The following is a 26963-nucleotide window of genomic DNA, read 5'->3' as shown; positions in this document are numbered from 1 at the left end:
CTAATCATAGAAAAAAAAGGGTTTAGGGCAAACTGACATTTCTGCCCAAAGACTGCATGAAGAGGAAATACTGCCAAAGTGAGACCCAGCAGTGCATATTTGGAGATAGCATACATGACCATATGAAAACCATTCAAACTAAAGATTTCATTACAAGATGGTATAAATGTATTTCAGGTGTTCTTAAAAAACTCCCCTTATAAATACACAGTCACAAGGCAGCTAAACTGAAAAGACATTGAACTTCTGCAGACAAGGAAAAGATTTTACTGCTGTTAATACTTTGTAGTATTTTTGTTGAAGTAATAGGACCTCGTGTTTTCAGAATGGGACCTCTAAACCAAACTTCCCAAAGCTATATTTGTGCTCATGAAGTCAGCGCACGTGTGGAAAAGGGTTGCAGTTTCCGATCACAGTAAATGAAGGTTTTTTTGGGTAGCCAAGCACTGCCCTTTCTTGCTAACCACACTTGATACAACATAAGGGGTGCAACTTCTCTGGCATCTCAAAAACTTGTTTCAGAGGTTCAGCAAGACTTTTCAAATGTGAGATCCTCAGACAGAAGAGACATGACTCAGTCATTTACAGAGGTTACTATTCACACCGACTGTAGTTAAGACAACATTTCCCTTTTCTTTGTTATCACCACATTAACTAGTTCTCAGACACCAAGAGGAATACTACTGCAATGTAAACACGTATTAGCTGCCCAGCTGCTGTCTCTAATTGTTTTGTTTTGATGGTTCTTTTCCCCTGCTTTTCCCTGTTTTTTATTCACACTCTAATGAGAGATGTATAAAATCACTACAAAAAGATAATTAATTTCTACTTACTCTCTTCTCCACATACGCAGACTCCATAATTTAACACCAGATGTTTGTAAGAAAGCTGGCTCATCATACTTGCTGCCTCAAAGAAGGACTTTTTGGTAGGGGAGAGAGTGAGAAAAAATAAATATCAGTGAAAACAAAGCCCTAAAATGCTAATAAATTTATTAAAATCATATGCATTTTTGAAAACATTTCAACTTCTATCTCATTGCAAAGACCCTATGTAACATATTTTATATTGTTTGTTGTTGTTTTATGGAAGTTTTTGTTTGGTTGGTTTTTTTGTTTTGAATTTTCTCAGTTGTGGGGTTGGGTTTTTTTGTCTAATTTTTTTTTCTAAGTAACTGATAATCCACATTCCAGATGGGTTAGCAATCTCTTTTTTTCTGCAGGCAGATGTATCTCAACATTTTAAAAGGAATCTTTTCTTCAATGTCATTTAACTTTGAGAAGTTTACAACACACTATTCAGTTTCTAATTTATTCTGTCACAATACACTATTCAGTTTCCAATTTATTTCTTTTTAGCATACTATTAAGTTAAAACACAAGTATTATATAATTCATCCATTACTGCAAGACCTTATCTAACTTTGTCACAAAAGTTTCAAATGCTTTTATTTCTTTAATAATTTTTTATTCTCTTCAGCAGTATCTCCAAGTACATTTGCTTGTGTACTGATCATTCACCCAACAAAGCAAGGTCAAAATGAGCACATTTTTCCTTCAGAAATATTTTTATTTCTAGACTCTCTAAGCTTTTAGTAACTGATTCCACTCAACTTTAAAATGTAAATATATTATCCATCTTATTAAAATTATAATAGGTTTATGGTTTCTTTATTGTTTTCAATTGTCCAAAGTGTATGCCTACACTGCTTATCAATATTAGCCATCTGAAATGTCTTTCTTTTTTGCTCACATTTTCATATAGATTTGTCTTAAGTAATTGAGAAGTTCAGTAAACAGTATACTGGTTCTCTTGGCTTGCTGTAAATACAGCTAGATTAATTAGGAATTTGTATCAATTACATATTTAAATAAACAATAAACAGCCATATGAAGTTATATTAATATAATAAACACTACTACATCTTGTGAAAGTCTGTAAAATAACATACACAATCTTGGGCTCAATTACATCACCAGTGTATTAGTTTTTGCACAAAGGCATTTCAGGTTTGCTAACAGCTTCACTCAAAAAGTGGAAAGCCTCAGTGAATATGGGCGTATCTATATATGGCAAGTGTTTCTCATACATAAATACTTCTGATTTTTTATTACTTGATCCAAAATGTTGATTTCACTGGAGAATCCGTATGACTCCCAAACACTGAAAACAGTTTATCCAAAGAAAGTGATTTACCATAAATGCTGGTCCCTCATCTGTATGCAATGTACTGGTTAAGACAATTCTGAGGCCATACCACCTCTTCTGTGGTAGTTGTATAACTAAACTGTTCTTCAGTTCTCAGTGGGTAGCTCTGAATTCTCTGATGGGTGGTGGGGAGAGGGGAAACAAAATACATAGGTGTACTTCCTAAAGTCAGTCTCAAATCCATACTCCCAGTTTGTCACAAGTCCAAGAATGAGCTTGGTTAAACAATACAGCACTCTACTATATAACACACACTCATTTATTTTAAGAAAAGTAATGCTTTTGACAAATGTTATAGAAGAAATAGCACTAGACACCAACCTCAGAGTAGTTTCTATGCACTTTATCCAGCACCTTTAAAAGAACTTCAGTTTGATGGAGCTGGCCATAGTCTCCCACTTCTTTCCTTACACCTTTGAAAATCTTAGTAAATGTGCCCTGTCCAAGACTCTCCTCCTATAAGAAAGGAAGGATACAGATGGGAAAAAAAATCAGAAATATCTGCCTGTTTTGCAAAAGATCTCTTAAAAAAAATTCCCTAATTAACATATATGTAAATCTTTAAAGGTGTGCTGGCTGTAGAGTCAAATTGATGGGAAAGGAAGCAACTATATCAGAAACATCTTAAATCTTTGATTATTTCTTATTGATTCCTCAAGAATCTCAGAAAATAACTTGCTGCAAGAACCAGAGAGGAAGGAATTGATATTAAATATGTATTTAGATAGCTCTAGAAGCAAACAACTGCTATTGCAGTCAAAAGGAAGCTTCTTAATTTTACAAAAGTAATTATTTGCATTAGCGGAAAATGAAAATAAATATTTTGTTTCCACAACTCTAAGAAAAGATCACAGCAAAATCTCCTGGCTCAGATAAGACTCTTTTAAACACATACAGAGGTTTTTAAAACTTGGCATGTATTAAACCCCATATTTGCAGTAGAAAAAGCAACTAATGGACTTACAAATATCAAGTCCTCATTGCGGATTTTGTGAAAGACCATCTGATTGACATTGTTGTGTCTCTGTAGCGTAGGTGATGAAGGTACATCAGAAACACTATTGCTTCTGAAGACTAGGAGATTTGATTTATCTGGGAGAAGAAAGAGGGAAAGGAAAACCACAGAAAATTTTTAAAATATAAAACTAAACCAATATAGTTTGAGAAGGATTAATGAGGGGTGGCTAATTCAACTCAAACAAGATATTACATCAAGAACAGTTTATTCAAAAAGCCATGCAATATTTAATTTAATTCAAAGTCTGATATCTTCTCATCAGCAAAAGCATCTAGGTTCACCCACTTATTTTATGTTTTTTAAGTATTCCTACCTTTGACAAACATTCTGAAAATACTCCTACCTTCTTTCACATTTTAACTGCTGCTGTAATAACAACTAGGGATGGAAAAGGGGATGAAAGTCACCTTCTTTTATATTACAGAGTAGAGCAGGTCTGATACTACAACTAAAGCTGAAAGGTATATCTTTGTGAGTATCTGGTAACACATGATAATATTTATTCAATAACTTATAATTCTGCTGCATATACATTTTTGGTTTCATACTGAATAAGTCTACAAAATTATTCTCTATAATGTGCATACATATTTACTTGTTAAATCTTTTCAAAGGTTTTGAATCCATTAGCTATTTTCAGTCAAATCTGAGAGGGGCAGAAGTGATATCAAATAGTCTTTTGTCACAACTTTTTCTTTAAATAGGGACTTTATTGATAGAGTCTAAGACTAACCAATATTAACTGTAGGTAATACTACCTAGAAGGGCAGATGTTAACAGAATTCATAAAAGAGAAAGATATTAAGAATATTAAAGGTAGGCAAAAAAATTTAACATGAAGTCAAGAAAAATCTACTCCTCAGGCAGAAGCTCTATTCCCTGTGTATTTTTTTCAGTGTTAAAAAGAAGCTGAAATCACAGCACAGCTTTGGCATAACTCAGTTAAGATGTCAACAATGACAGAAATTCACTGACATTATTGGTTCCATTGCTTATGAAACCATACTCAGTGATAAATGATACATTTAAGTACTCTTTCCTTCTCAAGACATGAACACACTTGACTGAAGAAGAAATGCTGCTGCACACAATCCACTTCAATTAAGAAACCAGTTTTACTTCTAATCATGAAACTGGCTACCATGGTTACTTCTGGAAGACCATCTTATACCAAAATAAAATTTGGCAGGCACTGGGACTGAACACTATGACTAACAAGACAAACAAATAGCTCAGTGAAATTTAAAAAACCCCACACAAACACAGGTATCTTTAATCTAGAAGTTGGAAAGCCTTCTGCTTAGAAATAATATTTCTCTTACCTTTGGGTTTTGGAGGACAGCATTTGATGAACTGGAAAATTATGCTGTCTGAACGGACAGTTTCTGTCTGGTAACAGGTCAAGAGATCCTTCAGATTACTAAAACTTCTCTTCGTTCCACTAAGATTATATTCTCCATTCTCGTTCTTTGTAATTAAGCAATGCTTATAATCTGTAGTATTGTCACGCTGCAGAGATTTTTTTTCCATTAAAAATAAAATTGATTAATATTTAATATTTGAAAGCTTATTTAAATGTATAGTACTCTATTAATTAAAGAAAGAATGCTCCAGCAAAATATGACCATAATTTGTTATTTTGTTCTCACTATGTAATATTGATTCTGAGAAAACATGACTCTACTCCCATCACTGGAACTAGCATGTTGATGCTAGAGAAAAACAAATGTTAATGAAAGCTGCAAAGATGGAGCTGAGAAAACAGATAATGGATCCTAGGAAAAATCCTTCAGAGCTATTAATGAAAGCTTATTCACTCTGACATTGGGTAATATCAAAACAAAATTTTGTTGGAAGCAATAGCCCAAATGGCTCTGCTCCATGTTCTTTTGGCAGGCATTTTGAGATCTCAGCTATAGCTCTGTTTTTCTGTTATCTACCGTACAGTTCTAAGAAATTAGTTCCTAGCACAGATTTTCAATATGCACTGAATTATTCAATGAGTCTTGAAAAGATACCATTAAACATTTTTAAACAAGATAAGCTCTTAATAGTGCGTTCCTGGTTCTTCACCTCAATACTGCAGCAAATGTTCCAACAAAATCTAAATCTCAAAAGCCTTCCAATGACTTGTGCAAGACTCAGAACAAGGGAAGAAAACTTGGGGCCAAGTCACTTAATGGCAATGGTAGGCTTCACTCACAAGCTTGACTCTCACTTTTTGCCTCAGAAACTGATATCTTGGTTTATAAAATTCCTTATCAAACACTTAATTGACTGGACATAACATTTCTGTGAAACTGATGTTTACTTCTTCATTCACACATCAACATTGTTTTCTCATTTTCAGAGATGTACATATCTCTGTCAGTATTAGCAAACACGGGGCCTCTGGTGGTCTAGTGGTTAGGGTGCAGGACTCTCACCGCTGCGACCCGGGTTCGATTCCCAGCCCCCCGGGCAGATGGAGCTCGTCAGCCCTGTAAGGCAATCCATCTAAGAGAAGGTCACTCTAAACAAACCTACGTCCTGGGGACCTCACTGCCACTGTCCAAGTTTGCTTGGCCCCGGCAGATGAACCTCAGGATTAAAGGGTGGGCTCAGTTCAGCGCACGCTGTGTCTCACCTAAAAAATCCACTGCGCAGGCTCGAAGGGTTAATGACCTTTCCCAAATCTTCGCTCGCGAAGACTGGCCATTATTAGCAAACACGCTAGCTTGCTGCACACCAGCAGGAAACCCCATGTCCTACCTTGCCTACTTAAAACCCCGAAGGTAGCTCTGTTAATGTAATTAAAGAGAAGCCCATCCTTGGAACAAGACCATGCAATTATGTATCAGCAATATTGAGGTATTGTCTTATCACTAACTGCAATGTCATGTAGGAGGGGTACTTCTCATTCTTTACCTATGTGAGAAGTGCATGCATTTTCAGGGTGGCTTTCTCTCTAGCTAACACCAGACATCCTCAGAAAACCTGTGCTGACATAACAGCTGACAAATAATATTGCTGGCCCAGTACTGGGGATGGGGATAGGACCCGAACCCAGAAGAACTTATGAAGGAGACACTCTTGGATAATTGGTCTTATTGGTGAGGGGGGAGGAGATATACAGAAATCCTAGGGAAAAAAGACTCAACTAAAAAAACCCAAATTTTAAAAAAATAAAATAAATCCATCAAACTGCTCCAGCTCCCAAATATTTACTACAGTGCCAAGACCCACGTCACCATCCCCAAGCTGTCTTCCCTCTTCCTGTCTTGGTCTCCTAGGCATATGGTATGTGCCATTAGCAATTCTTTACCAAACAAGCACTTTGATGTTGCTCACAAGACCATAAAGGTTGGCCAGTCTGAGAGAAGTAGCTAAGAATACACACATGACACAAACATTCTGGAGGGAAAATTCAGAATCATTTACTGAACACCCCAGGCTTATCATTACATCACAATAAAGATTAAACAGGTACTATTTAAGGTAGAATACAAACCTCTATAGCAAAGGTAAGGAAGTATTTTTTAAAATCTTTAGGACTGCAGCGAAGGACGTAGAAACCAGTCTGATTACCTGCTTTCTTCAGTTTACTGATAGCGAAGTCCATGCTATAGTAAAAAAAAATGTTTAATATCATATAATTTCAAAATCCAGGAATATCAAAGATTGGCTAATGAGCAATATTAACAAATACCTAATGTAACAACAATTCAAACTTGCAATTTTTTACAGCTTCCTTTAAATTAATCTTTTTCCCCTTTTATTTTTCAATATTTAGGGTGTTTGCTTATGTATTTTGCAAAGTGAAAAATAAGAGGAAAAGCATTTCATGTTACATAAAAGCACATTTTAAGATGTCCATCACAGTTCACAGTCAACTAAAGCTCATCTTTCAAATATCACATTGTTAAATTGCTAAAAAAATTACTTACAAAATTGGTCCATGACAGTTGCTTTGGATATTTTCCAAGACTGATGGTGGTGCTACTTCTTTACAGAGATAATGATGGGCATCTGCAGTTAATCTGTAATATCCATCAATTAATGACACAAAGGAGAGAGCTTCTCTTAACGACTGAAATTCAGCCTCCTGTTAAATTGACACAGAACAATGGTGGAGGGGGAGGAGAGAGAGAATTTAAATTTTTAGTAGGCAACAGAAAATTCCTGGATATGCTAGCAGTATAAAAGCTACACACATATCCATACATTAAAGACATGAATAAAAGTAGTTTTTAACTGCTGTTTGTATGTTCCACCTTCTTGTTGTCACTCAAAACTTTGTAACAATCTTCAATGTTCAAAATCAAACACAAACCAAACAAAACAGAGAAGACGTGGATGCCCTATCCCTGGAAGGGGCTTTGAGCAACCTGGTCTACTGGAAAGTGTCCATGCCCATAGTGGGGGAGTTGGACCTACATGATCTTTAAAGTCCCTTCCAACTCAAACCATCCATGATTCTATGAAATCTGCCATTAAAAAAACCCAAACATCTTACTCTAAATATATGAAACAGCAGAGGAATGCAGAGGAATGCAGAGAACATTTGAAAGGGAAAAACTGAGTAGATACAACTCAGCATGGCAGACACCTACTTCACTGCCAACACAGTGTTTCTCTTCTTCCTAAAGGAAAGCCTTCACTTATCAAAGGTTTATATGACTGCCTTCAAGTAGCAAAGAAAAATCGCTAGAAAAGTACCTGCCTGGAAACCTAACTACTAGTCAGCAAAGCCTGGCATCCTGAGCTGGATCACAGAGAGAAGCTCACCTTTGACTACTAGATAGACAGGTACACTGCATGGAAGCTGGGAGAAAAATAATGTGGGCAAAGGAAAATGGGTGTGGAAAAGGTCTATTCACAGTATAATGAACAGGTAAGAGCAGAGCAAAATTAAATCTGTCTGTAACAACATATTTATTACTGCAAATAAAGAAAAATAGAGAAGCATCTGCCATTTTCTGAGTCATCCTAGATTTCATTCAGTAAGTAGTGCAGCCCAAGAGAGTGGGCTTTAGTATGTGCTGCATTAGTTTCCCTGTGACAATGGGGACCCACTTAGCACTTGAAACCAATTCTTTGGCAAGTTCCTTGCTAGACAGCAATTAAAAAAGCTGGTACTTTTGAGCAGGTGCCAAGAATTTGGAGTCTTGAAACTCCTTATTAAGAGGAATAGGAAACAGCTGCAGACTGTGGTGAAGACAACAGTGAGGCAGGCTGTGCCTCTGCAGCCCATGGAGGTCTACTATGGAGCAGATATCCACCTGAAGCCCGTGCAGAACACCACGCCGGAGCATGTGGATTTGCCTCAAGGAAATAGTGACCCCATGGAAGCCTGCACTGAAACTTGTTTATTGGCACTATGGAGCCACTACGGAGCTGTTCCTGGAGGACTGCAGCCCGTGGAAGGGACCCACGCTGAAGCAGTTCATGGAGAACTGCAGCCTGTGGGAAGGATTCACACTGGAGAAGTTCATGGAGTACTGTCCCCCCATGACATGTCAACACATAAGCCTTTCTTTGTATTTTCTCTCCCCTATACAGCTGAGGGAGTGATTAGAGCAGCTTTGGTGGGCACCAGGCATCCAGCCAGGATCAGTCGACCACACAACTCTGTGACAGTTATACCTGCTGGAAAACCAGACTCAAGTGCAATGTTGGAGTTCAAACAAAAAACCTTTTACATTCGTGTATAAAACACTTTCTTAAGATCTTCTTCAAAGAATCTTAAACAATAAAAGCAATGACCTTAATTTTGTCCCAATACTTGGGTATCATCATTCCTTCAGAGAAATTTGAAGCCTTTTTCAATGTGTTGGTCTCTAGCAGAGAGCTTAGCATGATGCCATGGAAACAGTACACTTGAGAATTAAAACAATAGACACAGGTTCAAGACTCTAATAACAAAAGAATCAATCTGTATATCAGAAATTTTCCTCAGATATAAATATCCCTTTCCATGCAGAGAGCTTTGAATGCAGAAGACCTTTACTGTTCCAATACACCACTTATGCTACCGAAATGCATTTAGTTCTACCTCATGCTTAATTAACACAGTATTTGGCTATAAAATACTAAATACACAACAATCACACAAGTCTGCTCAAAGCAACATCTATTTGAAAGAACAGCAATCAAAGTAAACAGACCAGATTCTTGCTGTCTTGTTTGTGAATAGTGACAATTCTTCTCTCACTGGAGCCTTCTTGGCTTGCTTGTTTAATGCTGACATCAATGATATCAGGAAAATCACAGTACGTTTGTAAATCCTGCAACAAATATTGGGTACATAATGTAGTAATAACATAAATGACAATTAAAAAACCTCACCTATTTGCAGCATTGGAATTCCTACAATTCTGAACCTGTAAGCTGGCAACAAAGAGGATCATAAAACATTCAACACGCAATTACAAATAAATAAAGGATTTTTGTGTTTATGGAACCATCACTAGGAATGTAACTTAAAGAATATACAGAGATCCAGGAACCGTGAACAGAAATATCCATACATAGGTTTGACTTTTTACAATTGTAGATATTTTTTTCCTCTGTAGTATTTTGCAAGAATTAACAGTGGAACATTTTGATTACTGTTTTGAGAGCTACAAAATCTGCTAGCAAAGAGATGGATTTAGTGTGAATGAAGAAACAGTAAGAGAAAGTTGTCCTATCAGCCATGATCATCACTGACTAGGTAACTTGAAGAACAAATCCTAACTAAACAAAAATCTAAGATACTTTTTTTTTTGACAGCAAGTACAGGTAATTTTTGATACTATAGTATTCTGTACCACTACTTCCATTCTTTCACAAGTCAAATTACACTGTCATAAAAATCATACTTTGTTTTATTTTCAGTAGAACTTCAGGTGATAAGTAACAGCTCTAAATAAAGCTAGATTTATGTATCCAAAATTTTTCTTCCTAAGCAAATAGATTTTATTCAAATCAGACTACCCCAATTAGACACATAAATCATCTCAAATGCATTGAAGTTTCTGATGCTTAATTTGTTCATCTGGTTGTTGAAAATGTGAACTTGCAGAATAAATTTCTTCCCAATTTACCCCACATATGTCATTCTATACAAATAAAAAAAATTTTGTTTCAATTCAACATCTTAATAAATGTTCATCAGTAAAGTTTGCTGAAACGAGAGTTACGATCACATTTACAAGCAGCCATACTGGTTCACTGGGTTTTCATAAACAACCTTATAAACAGTTTCTGTACCATTGAAAATATATGAAGTCTCTCTCAATAACGGAATGATAATATTTTTAATTATGAAAAAGTAATTTGGCAATCTCTATAGGAAAGATGATCCACTTAAACACTACTGTTACTAAAGGCTTGGTTGCTAGGCCAAAACAGCATAGTATGCATGAATTGTGTACAAATTATCTAAGAACACCACACTTTAAAAAACCTGGGTATGTAATCAGATTTATTTTTGTTAACTATTGAAAAAAACCTCCAGCATATACTATCTTTACAAATTATTACAGCACACGGTAAAATAGAACCTTTTGTAGTTTGGTCTTGACTGCTATATATTATGAATAAAAAGTAGCAAACAGATGCATTTATTTTGGAAAACTCACATGTGCTCCCTTTTGCATTTACTTTTACCTTTGGGAAATTCCTGCACTCTCAGTGTATACTGCTATAAGTTTGTATCATGTTTTGGTAAACTCAACATAATGAACAGTCACGATGGGAAGTCACACACAAAAGAAATAATACTGTTAAACAGAAATGCAGCAGTACGTGATTACTAACACTTATAGGAACCATTTAGCATTTAATTCCTGAACAAAGACTAGATGGATTTTGCAGTCACAGAAATGTCACTTTAAATTTGCTAACTCAGATACTGGTAGGAGTCTAGCTGCAGCAGGAAAGAGGTACAGGGAAATTCATCTGGTGTTTGGAGTCTTTAAATCCCTGCTTTCAAAGAGAATTTGAGGAATTTGTGCATTTTATTATACCTGGGGAAGGGTCATTACTTTTCCACATTTTTTACAGTCATGAAGGTCCAGCACAATTTTTTGTATGTCAAGCACTGAACTATTACATGACTTTCTTCTAATACTTCAATAAAGAACTAATTTTAAAATCCTGCAGTGTTTAAGACAATATATTTCTGTGATCCTCAGCCATATGGAAATTGTATCATTACTGTGAAGTACCAAATTTACTTGGGGTAAATTAGAACTTCTAACATAAGCTAATTACTCTGTTATATGACAAACTGCACAGTTATTAAAATAATTCTAAAAAATTACCTGCTCTGCAAGTGTCTCACAGTCTTTAAGTTTTCCTCTCGAACACTGAATTCCACCATTTCCAGTTATGACAATGGTTGCAAAGCTTTCCTCTCCAGGACCTCCACCAGGTTCTTTTACTTCAAAAACCTCTGAATAGAAGGCAGACTGAAGGGTTTCCAGATTTATAAGATACTTAAGTTTCAAGTTTCTGGCAGTAGCTTTACATTGGCCGAACTGTTGTATAAATTTGCGGAACCTGTACCTTATTCTTTTTCGTGTCAAAATGTGGTAGTCTTGGATTTTTGCTCGCACACATTTAGGTAAAAATGTTTTGTAGCTGTGAATACATAATCAGAAAAAACCTACTGATTTTATCCATTAAATACAGCAAAGATCATTACTTCTGTGCTAAACAAGTCAACATGAAAATATCTTTTCCTCTAAATGTACCCTTATTTTTTAAACTGTAGGATAACAAGGATCCTTCAATCTATAGTATGCTCTTTCAAATACAGCCCTGTGTTTTCTTCCATTTTTCCCTTTTCCAGTTGCAACATATATTACATAATGCATTTTCCATAAATCCAGAGATGTCTATTCTTTCGTTAGTTCGGTTTTGAGGTAAGGCAGCAGAAGTTACACAGTTGCTTGGTTTGGTGTAGAAGTTGGAAAGACAATACTGCTCTGGTAGATTCAACTATATGGATAAAGGACAAATTTCTTGGTAGAATACAACACTGTGGTTGGTTATCACTGAAGTTCCTATATCACAGTCCACAGTCTTTATCAGAAGCAAAAGAATTGCAGTTACTAGCTGCAACAAGCTGGCCAATTCGTTGTCTCATTCTGTTTTTATCTCTTCCTGCTAGGTCTCATTAAAAGACAAACATCAAGCATTAAGTACCAAGCAGGGACAGAATTAACTCAGCTAGAGTAGAAACTCATTAGGTTGATACACCAAAGTGAATTCTTTTTTCCAGGCTTAGTAACTCAGGCTCCCATATGCCTCCTCTCTCATGTCATGTGCTCCAGGCTCTTAACTGTTTTGTGCAGATCTATGCTGAACTTGCTTGAGTTTATCAAATTCACTTTGGTGTATCAACCTGGAGCACATGACATGAGAGAGGAGGCATATGGGAGCCTGAGTTACTAAGCCTGGAAAAAAGAAGGCTCAAGTAGGGTGTTCTACTAATTGTCTTCAATCAACGGAGAGTTACGGAAAAGATTGAATTATAGTTCTCAGATATGAACAGTGAAAGAACAAGAGGCAACAGAGGATTATCAGTATCACAAAGGAAACTCATTAGATACAGAAAAAAATCTTCCTCCATGAGCATGGTCATGCACAGGACAAAGCTGCTCAGAGATATGGTGGAATTTCCAAAGTCTGGACATTTTCTGAACTTTACTGGTTGAGGGCCCAAGTAACTTCATCTAACTTTGAAGTTGGCCCTGAACAGGGGGTTGGATCTGATGACTTCCAGAAGGGTGTCTCACCTCAAATTATTGCTTACATACTTTCCCACGTAAGAAGCTGCTGCCTTACTTTTCATTAAGAGAGCCAAGTCTATGTCCCCAAAACATGAATGGCCATGATGATACAAGTCTCTTAATTTCTAGTTTACACTATAGCTAGATTTATATAACCATTTGAATACATCAATTGCCAGCAGCTGAACATCTCCTCCCAGATGTTAATGTGCAAAAATACTGTTTTTAGATATCAGATAGGTGTGAAAGAGTTATGAATTATGGAGTTACCTGACTGAATTGTAAATAGCCAGTGGGGTTTCGTCCTTTTCTTTGGCCACTCTCATCATATCTAGAACAGCCATTCCAAGGCATTCTTCTTGTGTTTCGTGAGTAACAGGCATCTGTACCCATCCCTCCAAAAAATCAGCTCGCCACTGAGAAAGAACGCAAGAAAGCAAATTAAAACTATAGCACTGCTGCTTATCAATAAAAGGGGCTTGGGCTGCAGTTGTTGGGGGGGTTTTGTTGTTTTGTTTGATTGTTTAGGTTTGTTTTGTTTGGGATTTTTGTTGTTTTTTTTTTTTTAAAGACTCCATTCTTCTGAATGAACTCCTTCATCCACAAAAAGATGCACTTGTTTATGAGCAATACCATCTGCCATCATGCTTACAAATGCCGTTTTCAAAATATTTTTGTTTCAAAGCTCAGAAAGGTCAATATGGGGAGGATGTTCTACATTGTGTCAGTTCAACCTACATACTCTCACTGCTCCCCCTAAAACTGCCATTTGAGCTTCATCTCTCCAAACATACAATAGGACATGGAATTTAATTTTCATCTCAAGTAGGCTTCAAGCTGTCAAGAGCCTATACAGTTACTATCAGAAGACAGAAAGGGAATAAATACTGACAACCTTTACCAACCTCCATTAAAAAATAAGCAAGCAAATCATACCTGCGCAAATAGATAAGACATGACAAGATCATCAAGAACAGGGCTTTCTGCACCGCGAAGAATGCCATACCGATACGCTCTGTTGGTGCCACTGCAATACCAGTGCGGAAAATAAAACCTGTTGGGAAATAGATTTAAGGAAAAGTCAATAAACAGATACTTTTGCTTACCAACTTCAGACATCATTGTTCTCATATACATGTAATTAGTGCTGGCTGCTTTGGAGGACCACTATGAAATCCCAGTTAGTCAACAAAGGCTTCAGATCCAGTTCGTGGTGCCCAACTACTACAACATTTAAGCAGGGTGATAAACCATAGTGATAGGAATGAGGACCTTTGCAAAGTTATTCTCACTCATCAGAATACGGATAATTTCATTAGTGTCTTCTAGTTTCCTCTGAGACAGTTGCTAAAGAAACGCTCAGGCCACATTATATAATGTAAATAAACAAAATGTTTTACAAAAGGAAAACTTAGACTATTGTTTTAGATGTCTACAGTCAAATATGAGGTCGGGAAAAATGGTTCTATTGCAGACACATGCCTGACCACACAAAATAATTACTCTGCATTTTGGAACCATCACTAATTTCAAACAGATAAGCACAGAGGAGATGAGATGCATCATTATTAAGAAAAATAGTATTTTTACTTTTATATTTTTTACTGTTTGCTTCTTCAATCTGACATTGGTAAATATATGGGATACAGAAAATTGATAAAATATATTATTCAAACCACTCCAATAATTTTGATTCTTTTATCTATCTCTTTTCCAGATAACACCAACAATCTGTTCATATCTTCTTAGAGAAACTATGGTTCAACTTAATATCTTATGGTTGTGTTTTCTCACATAGTTTTCTTTGACCATGAAAGTTGTATAACATTTGATGTAGATTACCTTATCCGGTAAATTAGCTTGAGTCTAGTTGCTTCATCTACATGGAAGATGTGATTTGGGGGATACCACATTCTATCTGTTTCACTCATGAGCGCAAACATGTTATGGTACACTGGCATGATACCTAAAGGAAGAACAGAGAAACAAATGTCTATAGGAAAGTGTTTTCACAAAGTATTAGGAAACTATTGTCGGTTAAAATTAGCAGATTGGCACAGCGCTCTACTGCTATCAGCAACAGGTATCAATATTGCCAACAGCATTGCAATCATTATCCATAACCTTCAAACTGCTTTTGATAGTTTAATTTCTCATTCTTCCTTTATGTTCACTGATTGCAGACTGTGCTCACCTGTTATCCTGTACTTCACTGTTAGATTGCAAGATTTTTTCTATATGGCATTTAATACAATGTCTTCTTAGCATCTCAGTTTAGAAACAGTAAATTACTTTTTTTTCTTACTTTTTCCAAAATCAGATCAAGGGATTTATTTTAAGACTTTAGACAGATGAAAAATAAGTAGCAAAGCAATACAAAGAAAGTCATCATGACTAGGACAACCACCTGCCATTTTCATTTTAGTAACTCGGTTAAAAACAAACCCAAACATATATTGTTAATAAAACAGAACTGGAAAATATTTTTTCCCTCAACAATTTAGGATTTTGTTAATGACAAGCAATCCTACTTAATCACAAACTCTGGAAATCAGTTGAGCATCAGCTCCTCAGCAGTATCAGAATTTTAATTTGGCTCTGAGGTTCCCAGCTGAAAGCACAGGCTAACATACAACAGATGCCACAGCATTGTATTATGCTGCAGTGTTGTGCATCCATGTGATGCCAGGGTTAGATTTGGAAAACAGGCTAAATGCCAGAGAATTGACAGCACAAAAGGATGAACCGCAAACACTGACAAACATATTCTGAAGACAGGAAGAGGCACAGGTGCAGAGGTGAGACAGTAGGATGAAAAATTACAGTGTCAAAGCTATAGTAGGTCATAACTAAAGAAAACTTTCCATTAAAGCAATACACTTTGGGGTGAAAAGGAAAAAAATAATAAAAAAGACAGGTAAAGGCAATAAAAGTAACTTAAAATTACATTAGGATACAAAAGAATTATAGGAAAAGGCAAAGTACACACAGCCCTAACCAAAGACTTAGAATTAAATAATTGAAATTCCCACAAGAAACCAGGAGAAAAAAGAAATCCTTTATTTCTTTCTGTTCTGGACACCATCTAGGTAATTATTGAAGGGGGCAGACCCCGAATTTCTCTCATCACATCTAAACTACATGTTAAACAATCTGTTAGATGAAACAATGAATCAACTCCACATATAAAACCACATACCCTTGTAGAACAAAACATATTTCATTCTTAAATAACAACTAGTTTATTAAATTTGATGCAGAATAAGTTTGTCTCTGTAGGGGTAGAGTAAAAAGGCTAAGACAAGAGTTCTATTGTGCAGTTGTGAAGATTAAACTGCTGAAATCTATAGGCCAATCATCTGATGCTTTCTTAAACCAAAGCTCACCAAAACATACCAGAACTGCAGGTCCTAACACATGATTTTCTACAGAAAGGAGTCATAGACTTACAGGAAACTACAGAAGTGGAAAGAATTCCGTAAAACAACAAAAGAGAAACCAAAACTAAACAAATCCTCCACAGGAACAAACCCAAAGGGATTAGTAACTGAAGGCCTGACTGTAAATCTAAATGTTGCAAATCTAAGGCACAATAAAACATATTTGATCAATCCAAATTATGAGAAATATTTTATGGAGTTAAAAAGAAACCTATCCCAAAAACTCAACATGGCTCTCTTTTGATGTGTGAAGTGGGATCAACTACACTACACTACATATCAGTTGTCTATAAAGCAGTTACAATTAACTTGGCAGTTTTAAGGCTGTGTGGTGTCTGTATCCCAAATAATTTCAGATCAATTACAGTGCAATGCATGTGAGAATTACTAGCCAGGCCTCTACACAAATGCTACACACTTTTCAAGGAAATGCTGAATATTTACCTCGTCTCACTAACACATATACCCAAACAGCTAACAAGCCCTGTAAGCACACCATATGAGAAAAAATTTCCAAGTCATATTCTTAAATTCAAGTGTTAAGCTGCTGTATCTCACCAAATACATTACAGGCATCCCCATCACCACTCTGCTTCTCAAAAAGACCCACAGCAAAATCCTTTCTGAAACTTTAACTAAGCAAAGATCATGACATTCATACTCCATTCCCAATAAGAAATGTTAATATTAACAACAACAAAAATCCTCCCTGTTGTCCTCCTTTGTATGAAAAGTAAACTGCACTCATCCGTCTCTCGTACTTTGGCATTTATAGTTCCAAATGGTACCTTGCACCATACAGTGCCAGTGCTCAAAGACATACAGATCTTTTTTTCACGAAAAGGAATTACACCTTTTTTTCCCTTCCCCTTAAGAACTACACAATTTCATTGCTACACTTACTGCTCAACAATTATAAAAAATAGAGCAAATCCCTTTATTAGAGTCTTGAAAATAATTCACAGGAATCTGACAAAAGCAAAGAGGCCATGTAATTGCAGGGACTTTTCAAGTGAGTAATAACTGCAGTATTTAAGTGCTCTCTCCTGAAACAAGGAAAACAAAAAGACTTGAGTGGGGAATTAAAGTCTTCTGTTGAAACCTAGACATGTCAACAATAGTGAAAACTTCTGAGAAATGTATTTTTCTAAGTAAAATCATAAAAGCTATTCACAAGAGGAACTGAAAAGCCTCCCCTGGATTTTTGCACTGCACTAACCATGTTATCAAATCAGTCAATGACAAATTAGAGAGAAGACAGTGACTCAGACATAATTAAGCAGACTTTTTTCCACTTTGCTTCTCCAGCAAGGGCTGTCAAATTTTCTGGACTACTGCAAAGACAAAAACAAAGACTATCTCTTGACAATTTATTTAGTACATAAGGCTAAAGAAAGGAGTCTTTTCATCCTTTACAGTCTGTCAAGTACATCATATGGAAGACTACAAACCAGCGTAAGCTCATTCCTCAAACTTCTATTTCAAGACTAAAAAAATGATTTGCAAAGTAGTTTGATCTTTTCCTCATTATGATTTTAGAGTTTCACATCCAGACAAGTCACACTACTTCATTTACCCTGAAGCAGCTAAGGAAATACAGTTTTTCTATATTTTCTCCTTTGTTGGCATTAGGCACTCTTTCTCCCATACAGTAGGTTTTCATAAAGTAATGTCCTTCTTTAAAGAAAAAATAAAAAACATAAAGTGTAAGTCACAACAAGCCATGACACCACTATGAAATGTGAAAGCCAAGCACAGTCTATAGTAGATATAGTTTTACGAAACTGTCATTTCAAGCATGTAAGTCATTAGACATATACAGATAAAAGCAATTAGTTGAATGATTAAAAACAATTTTAAAAAATCTCAAATTTTCAAAGTCTAATACGAATATTAGTCAGTTTTCACACACAACTGGAAGTAAACTCTTTAAAACTTAGGAAGTTCTGCACATACCAGATGGAAATTTGCTTCCGTTTTCTTACATTAAAATAATATATTCCTCTCATTTTTCATACAAACCAGAGGCTTACTGAACTCTGACATCACATTTAATGTCACTATCCTGCCAACAAAATGCTTTCCGAATAGTAAATGAAAGCACGCATTTCCTTTTCTAGCAAAACAGAATTGCCCAGAGTTCTGTTTAATTCATTCCTCACTTACGGCGGGGGAGCTGCAGGGGGCAGCATGTTCTGTGTGGATATTCAGGAAATGTAAAGGAAAAAAAAAAGCCAAACTAAATCAATCAAACAAAAAAAAACAAACAACCAAACCAGAAGCAAAACAAAACCACCGAACCAAACCAAAAAACTCCAACCAAAAAAAAAAAAACCCCAATGATTAATTAAAATGAATGATAACTCTGAGCCATGTGAACTCAGAGTCATGTGAGTTCTGGAAATTCAGCACATTAGGGAAAATCCGCTTAAAATTCCCTTGTTAGTAGCAAGACATCTCTTCTGAAGCATACAAGCAAAGAGGTCATCACAATCATCACATTATGCAACAGTTGCTCTCTTGAAAATGTTTAATTGACTGCAAATGCTGTCAGCACTTAGTCACATTAAAAGTTTCGAAATAATGCTTTTACTTTAGTATAATTAAAAATTCTCTGCAATATTATGGTTTTCCAAGAGACACCACCATTTTTCTTAGAAAGTACCATGGAATTTCCAATTTACTTGCAAATCAGATGAGTGAGAATTAAAAGGTTCCTAGCTGGAGTTTTGGGATATCAACATCAAAAAAAAAAAAAAACAACAAACACAGAAGCCAACAAATTCAAGGTCTTTTGTTAACTGCTAGCTGCCCAAAACTCGGCAAACCTGTCAGGATTGCAAAACTCATTCTGTCTTGGGATTCTAGTTCCATTAAAAAGGTAAGATTCCAGAGTTTAATGATCCTAACAGAAAGGGATGAGGACATGAGAATAAAAGCCTGTCAGACAGTAAATAAAGTCAAACACATCCTACAGAAATTTAGGATTCTTATACACCTAGGGACAAGCTATGAGAGAAACGGAGGATGCTAAACAATATTATGCTCCCGGTTGACTTTGTCAAAACATTTTTCAGTGAGCTGTTCAATTGTTCTTGTGAGATTTAAAGTGACTATCTCTGCTTACTTTGCTACTAATGTATTAAGATTTTCAAGAACATGGCATAAATTTATTTGGCTAATACCAAAGCAGTGCTTTGCTTGTCATTATAACTGCTTTAATCATGATTTACAAACTCACTTATCTAGTGTTGTTTAAAAATATCTACACTTTGTTAACCTGAATTCAGCAAAAATCTGGGTTATACATACAAGTGATGCACATATTTTTTACTCATATTTTTCAGCCAATGGAATAAACAAACAGATTGTTAGTTTGAATATTAAAAGAAAATTATTTTTCCGTGTAATACTCATCTTCTGTATAATGTATTATTCTGGTAAGTTATAGTGTACAGTCCAAAGTTGTTTAGTTTTTTAAATTACTTTATCTAATGATAAATACTCTGTCTTAAAAGACACTGGGAAGTATCTGATTGCAGAATTATTGATATAGCATAGTAACCATGTAGTATACAAATCAACTAACTTTCTTTCTGTATACAAAAAAATACATTCAAGATTCAAATTCAGACTTCAAATGTTTCCAGTAGTCGGTATCTGATTTACCTACAACACAACAAAACTCAATTCATGTTATTTTCAATTACGCATGCTAATTTTTAAACACAGATTTCTAGATTTTGTTCACACTTTGAATAAAAGAAAAATTATGAACAAAGTTTACAGCTTTTCTGCAAACAATCATATTTATTCATTTTGTAAAGTACAACATTAAGTTCACATTATCATTCTCTTGCACCAGCTCTGGTGGCTTTCTTGAATCATTACTTCTACTTTTGTTCAAATGGCCTTGACTGCCTGACACTTCTATAAACTGATTGTAAAGACATTAAAAAACAGCTTAAAAGAGAAATTCCATTTAAGATTTTTTGAGAGGGATCAGAAAAGATCAAAAGGTTTAAGATCATGATTTGAGAAAACAAGTCTTTGATTCTGCAACCTCTAGAAAAATTTCTCCTTCATATTTCATATCTACCATCATTTGGTTCCTCTAACACCACTTTTTCCCTCTGGCTGAGAGCAATGACTTTTATTTTTTTTGGTGTGACATTTATTTTTTACACAGCAATTAACACACCAGCTAACATACAAGAACTGAACCACGACTGACTAGTCAATTTAAAATTAATTTCAAGACACTTCATTTATTCTTGTGTTTCTACTTGGAAGAAATTCAGTTTCATGTTCAGGCAGTTTTCTGTAAAAAAAATATAAACTACAAAAGCTTCACACATTAAATTTTTCAAAAAATTGATTTTTAAATAAAATGTTTTTAAAAAGGCTGAGCTCTTGCATGCATGCATCAAACTGGCATTCAATTACAGAATAACATTTTGACAGACTAATATTTATATTAGCCAATATATGCCAAATACAACAGGTGTTAAAATACACTACCCTGCTATTTACAGACTTTATTTCCTAAATGATTACGAAAATCATTAATCACAAACACAAGAAGTCATAGAACAGTTACCATCTGCAAAGTAATCAAGCATGTATAATACACAACACATGCATTACTTCCAGGACCAATCTGTTTTGCAGGGTTGCATCAGAAAGTAATTTCCAGGCTCCTGCAGTGATTTAACTATCCGAGCTATATCTCAGCCCAATGAAAGAAGACTTCCAGGCAAAGGATAGGGATAAATACCCTCAAATTATTTGATAAAGGATAGCAGTCACCTAATTCAGTTTTACAACTGTTCTAATGGAAACAGTTTTACAGTCTGGTGCTAATTACTTCTGAAAGAACAGCGAAATTAGCCTTTTGATTCAAAAGCCACTATCTTCATGAGCTCTGGATAGTTAAAAACTTTCTTCTATGAAGCTGAGTTTCACCAATTCATTAAGTAAACTGGTATGTATATACTTACCACAGGCTTTACAGGCAACAGCGCAAAGCTCTTCTGCAACATATTCTCCAGCTGGAAATTGAAGGCAATCTTCTCCTGTCTTCCCAGGAGAATGATAAAGGTAGACTTGCAGCAATGGTTCTGTCTGACTGGGTGCACTGGTATTTCCATGGATGTCACCATTCTGGTGGACAGAAGCAGTTGCTGTGCTTTCCATATTTGTCATTGTAAGACAAGCCATAGTTCGTTTTGGTTCTGTTCAGAGCATTTGCCTACAAGAAAAGTAAGAAGTACTTCTTGACTAACTGTACTTGTATGAGTTCATAATACTCATATTTAATGACAGTACTGTTCTGATACAGGAAAAACATTAACTCCTGTTAATGAGATCTGAGAATTAACACCTGAGAATGACTTAGTCGTTTACTAAAAGCTAAGTTTCTCTTTGATTTACTATATAGCCCTAGATGAAGAGTAACAGACATTATTACAGGAGAAAACAAAATATTAATTGGGAGTCCAACTAGAGAATTATTACCTCTCACTGGATTTTCGACAGCGTGTGCTCATCTGTCCAATTAAAACATGCTAGTTAAACCTGAAAGGCAAAAGAAGCCCTTTAATCACATCTGTACAGCTCATTATACTCCCAGTTTAAACGCAACTATTGCACTGAGAACTTAAAAGATATAACAGCTAGCTGACACTGATGAAGAGAAGGGTAGCCATAGCGCCCTTCATGTGAGTTTTACTCTTAAGCTGACACTTAAAAGAAAACATGTTGAGATGAGAATCTAAGTAAGCAGACTTGGTTTGTACCTATTGGGGGACTTCCAAGACCACCTCCTTTCAGAATAATCATTTAAGTCTATTCTTAAGGAACTCAAGCTAACAATCCTCTCTATTAAATGTAATCAAAGAGAAGAAGACACCAATAATTCAATATATAACCACAAGTATATTTGATAATGAAAAGAAAAGTTTAAAAAAGAGATTGGACACCATATTCTAAAAGCCAGTTAAAGAATGTCTTTGCTTTTCTGTGACTCCATCACAATTTCATCAGTATAGACCACGCTTATCATAAAAACTTTGATCACAGTCTATAAGGTTTGCTTTTATTAAAACTGATTCCAAGTAACTACTACATGGAATTCTGCATTTCATATTTTGAAAATGCAGAATAGGTCTAAACAAGACATCAGTCATAAAGACTTGATTTTTTAGACTTTTAGAATCATAAAATGGTTTGGGCCACAATAAGGTCTCCCTGAGGCCTTCTCTTTGGGCTGAATAACCTCAACTCTCTCAGCCTTTCCTCACGGAAGGGTCAGCCCTCTGATCATTTTTGTGGCCTTCTATGGACTCACTCCACTCTGGTCCATGTCATTCCTATGCTATGACCGCCAGAACTGAAAGCAGGAGTGCAAGTGCAGACTCACAAGAGCAGAGCATAGGAGAGGAGGAGAATCGCATCCCTTGACCTGATGGCCATGGTTTCTTTTTAGGCTGCAAGTGCACACTGCCAGCTCACGTCTCACTTTTCATCTATCAGGATCCCCAAGTCCTTATCCAAAGGGCTGCTCTCAATCCATTCATTCCCTAGCCCATATTGATACTGGAGATTGCCCCGACCCAGGTGCAGGACCAGGTGCTCTTTGCCTTGTTAGACTTCATGAGGTTCCCACAGGCCCACTTCTCAAGCTTGTCAATGTTCCTCTGGATGGTACCTTCCCTCAAGCCCATCAGCTGCAATAGTCAGCTTGGTGTGTTTCCCAAACTTGCTAAGGGTGCATATGTCACTGACAAAGATATTGAACAGTTAATAAAGATATTGAACTTGAAAATGCTACTATTTAACTCAAAAATATATTTATTGTTTTACATAGGTAGATGGGAGTGACATTCTTAAAATGCAACTTTCAACAGCTTTTGTTTATATTGAATTGTGTTGCTTTATCATAAAAGAGCTGTTTGGAACATGGTGATTTTTTTTTTTTTATTATTTGCTGCTCCTAACTACAATTACATAGAAGAGGATGAGTGTATGACTATACATTTATGTGGGCTAAACATGACGTGTGCTACAGAAATCAACAGTTATAACAGCAGGGAAAAGAAGGCTAAATACCTTAAAAAAGAAAAACATTAACTTCACGAGTTATGTGATAGAACACATACAGAAGATAAAGCCATTTTACCGTGATGGTAATTCTGGGGTAAAGAAAAAAGAAAAAAATACACCCTCACCAAAAGAAAAATGCAGAATTTTACTTCCCAAACTAAGCAACAAAAAGAGACAGTGTATCATAAACATATAAATCTTAAAGTCTAGATGCAAATGCCATTCACTACATTCCTTAGGCCCTGATCTAGGGGAGATATGGATTCCCTATGCTGCATTTATAGAGTCAGCCACCCTTAAATGAGAAGATTTGTGCTTTTAGCTCCAAAGGTAGCATAGGTAACAAGGAAGTATTCAATTAAGGAAAAAAATGTATCTCCCTTGACTCATCACAGAATTCTTGGTTTTTAGAAGAAAATAACCATCACATCTCTAAAAACATAATATTTAAAAGACTTCTCACTACTTCTGTCAAGAATATGAAAGATGTAATGATTGTGATCTACCACTTGCTTTTACAAAATATTCACAGCTTTTATCTCCAGAGGAATTCTTCTTTAATTACTACAGAAGTTTCCCTCAAATATTCCAATATTAACCTTCTGATGATATGAACCTTCACCTGGATTGACAGATGCCTTGATGTTAGTTCGTTCGTATTATGTCTAACCAACACTGAATGGAAATATTGTTGGTACACCTAACTAAAAATCTGGCCAATTTCAGAAGTGAACTAAACAGACATGCTTGTGCCTCGCTCTTCTTCATAAAGTTAGCGTATTTACAAACATACTTTTCCTTTCAAAAAAACCTTATCATTCCGTCTTGGTTTCTACATTAAAAAACTCAATAAACCACAAAGGGAATCTTGCTTAATCACACCTAAGAATGAGAAATATCAATAAAATGTGGTAAAAAATGCAAAGTAAAAACTGTAACAGAGTATTCCACTCAGGTTTTTTTGTTGCACTAATTTCAAAGGTTCTATGTAACTATGTGAAAAAATCTCAAGAGATACTATTTGTGCAATTGCATCACCACTTCAAATTAAATAATTTTCAAGTTTCAAATTTGTCTTTTCTGTCCAAGTGCAGACAAAAGAGGTGAAAGCAAGAAATATTCTTACATCAGTTTATTTGCTGAAAAACAGAAAACACATTTTCATGGCCTCTATCTTATACATATAACAATCAGTTACATGGACAGGGCGTTACATGCAAAGTAACTGAAACACATGGTCACCACTCACCAATGGTGTGAAAAACAAAAGAAAACTGCTTTCACATGTATTTCTTAGCAAACAAGTCTCCAGTTGAACACAGTTAGTCTTCCCTGCTTTGCTCCATCCAGAGATCCCTGTATTAGCACAACAGAAGCATTAAACATGGCAAAAAAATTAATTGCTGTTGATCCAGAATATTTAAAATATGACCTAGTCTTCTGACTATTGTAAAAGTTGAGCAACTTGAGACTAAACATACTGGGAGACACTAATGTACCTGTTTGCAGAACACCTTTGAGTATTACTTTCTAGGGTATACAGGTTTGTTATCATACTGTAATTCAAAAGAATTTCTGTGTTTGAGTAAAGAATGTAAATGTAAATAATCCTCACAGCTGAATAAAAAGGATTTAATATATCCAGAATGGGTCTTTTGTAGATAAGTTACTCAGCACCACAAAAGTATTTGTTTGCCAAAAAGTACCAAGTCCACACACATCTTAAAGTGGATGTTTGACATAATCAAGAAGTGAAAAAGAAAAATGGCCTATCCAATCATCCATATAACAAGAATGGGTAACAGAATCAGGGATATAAAGATCTTGTTTTGAAGATCAAAGCTACTAAGTATAAAAGATCTGATTCTGGCACTGATGAACAGATGATTTGAACCAACAGGATTATTTTAATATTCCTAATCTGGATAATATTTCAAGCCACAGCTTTTACAGGATAAGATTAATCATTCCCCATATTGCTCTAACCACAATCACCAGCATCTACAATGTAAGCTGTTTACATACACTCTGTTGCTGTCTGTACCTCCAATGCACCTGACAATAATTTTTACCAGGTACCCTTGGCTGCACTAATTCATACGGTTCTTTGTAAACTGACCAGCAAGAAATTAATTAAGGAGACTGAAAACAATGACTTATGGAAGAAATTTCACTAAAATGTGGAGAACATACAAAAGTCTCGCAATTTAATAATATGCAGCATTCATTCACTGCCCCATTCAGAATATGTTTTCAATTTAGGGTTTTTTTTTTTTTTGTTTTAATTTTTCGTGTTTGTTTGGGGTTTTTTTTGAGGCAGTAGGGAGGTGTTTTAGGGAAACCTTCAGGGCTAGGATCATTAGGCTTCAGAGGTTCAAAGATGAATGTGTTCTCTCACTGTAGATAAATTTCCAACAGTTAATTACCTTTTTATCACTAGAGAAATCTCTGTATTAAACATGGGAGTGATGAAGCCCTTTAAATAAGCATGTCACAAGCCACTCGCTGCTGGAATCCACAGAAAGTCAGACAAAGCAGGCACATAAGCAGTGGTGGGACATAATGTATCTGCAATAAAAACAGAATATTTAAAAAAAGGTTAATGGCTGTAAGCAATATATAATGCATCATTAATGAAGAATTCAAATCTGTGTTTAGATACAGATAATGATCCACTCCTATTTTATTTGCAGAGATTCCTGTCTGACAAGAACTTTTTAAATTCAGGCTTTTTTAAATACACAGTAAAAAAAAATCTAAAAATATATTTTTGATACTGATACTGCTTCTCAGTTCTAGCAAGAAAGTGCTGTGTAAATCAGAAACTTGACTATATATGTATTTACCAATTTTTTTTGCTCTAACCATGTTTTTCTTTTCTGTGAATACAGCATCAGTTTAAGAAACTGTATATGGCATTACACGAAGAAAATAGAAATGAAAAAGGAAACGTAATCACAAAAACAGATATGGTATGTTCACTTCACCTAGTAGCACTCCCTTTAACCAGAACAATTAATTCTGTTTGAAAACTGACAACAAGCACTCATTTCAATTTGTATGGAAGTTAAGACCAACTGTCTTGTCGCAGGAAGGACAAGGGCACACCCACCCTTGCTCTCTTTGCACAACATTTCTGTGGTTGCAGGAAACTCCATTTGAAAGCACTTAAGTACAACAGCAGCTTCCTGCAGCAATGAAAAAAGAAAGATTCCCTTTGTAACCCTCCCACACAAGAAAGGGCCTGACAGAGAGGCAAAAATTCATTTTAAAACTGAATAAAGGGGGAAAAATACAATGGAAGTTCAAAGGAGGCAGAATTCAGAATGGGAGTACTCTGCAAGTTTTGTTTGATGACTCTTCAGACAGGTAATTCCCTGAACTGAAGACATTCAGCTTCCTCAGTGTTGTGTCTACTGAGTCTGTCACAAA

The 26963-nt window shown here is 35.6% G+C and overlaps 1 protein-coding gene across 7 annotated transcripts in view; it reads right to left on the bottom strand.

Moving 5' to 3' along the window:
* JAK2 (Janus kinase 2) overlaps window positions 1-26963 on the bottom strand; it is an 85704-nt gene that overhangs the window by 22323 nt on the left and 36418 nt on the right. For 4 of the 7 annotated variants that reach the window (XM_017808225.1, XM_017808223.1, XM_017808226.1 and 1 more), the window contains 14 exons: window positions 25958-26099; window positions 24781-24887; window positions 21428-21678; window positions 14830-14953; window positions 13924-14041; window positions 13258-13403; window positions 11515-11833; window positions 9373-9492; window positions 7153-7310; window positions 6717-6828; window positions 4549-4735; window positions 3173-3300; window positions 2530-2664; window positions 834-921 (listed from right to left, as the gene is read on the bottom strand). In XM_017808225.1, coding sequence (XP_017663714.1) covers window positions 834-921; window positions 2530-2664; window positions 3173-3300; window positions 4549-4735; window positions 6717-6828; window positions 7153-7310; window positions 9373-9492; window positions 11515-11833; window positions 13258-13403; window positions 13924-14041; window positions 14830-14953; window positions 21428-21647 — 1855 coding nt within the window. In that variant the 5' untranslated portion in view covers window positions 21648-21678; window positions 24781-24887; window positions 25958-26099. Of the gene's footprint in view, window positions 1-833; window positions 922-2529; window positions 2665-3172; window positions 3301-4548; window positions 4736-6716; window positions 6829-7152; window positions 7311-9372; window positions 9493-11514; window positions 11834-13257; window positions 13404-13923; window positions 14042-14829; window positions 14954-21427; window positions 21679-21944; window positions 22005-22848; window positions 23166-24780; window positions 24888-25957; window positions 26100-26963 lie in introns of those variants that run through there. The other 3 variants (XM_017808224.1, XM_017808229.1, XM_017808228.1) reach the window with 3 other exon arrangements.

The sequence above is a fragment of the Lepidothrix coronata genome, unplaced genomic scaffold, assembly GCF_001604755.1.
Source record: "Lepidothrix coronata isolate B3197 unplaced genomic scaffold, Lepidothrix_coronata-1.0 Scaffold22, whole genome shotgun sequence".
NCBI lineage: Eukaryota > Metazoa > Chordata > Aves > Passeriformes > Pipridae > Lepidothrix > Lepidothrix coronata.
This window is presented reverse-complemented; position numbering and strand designations above follow the sequence as displayed.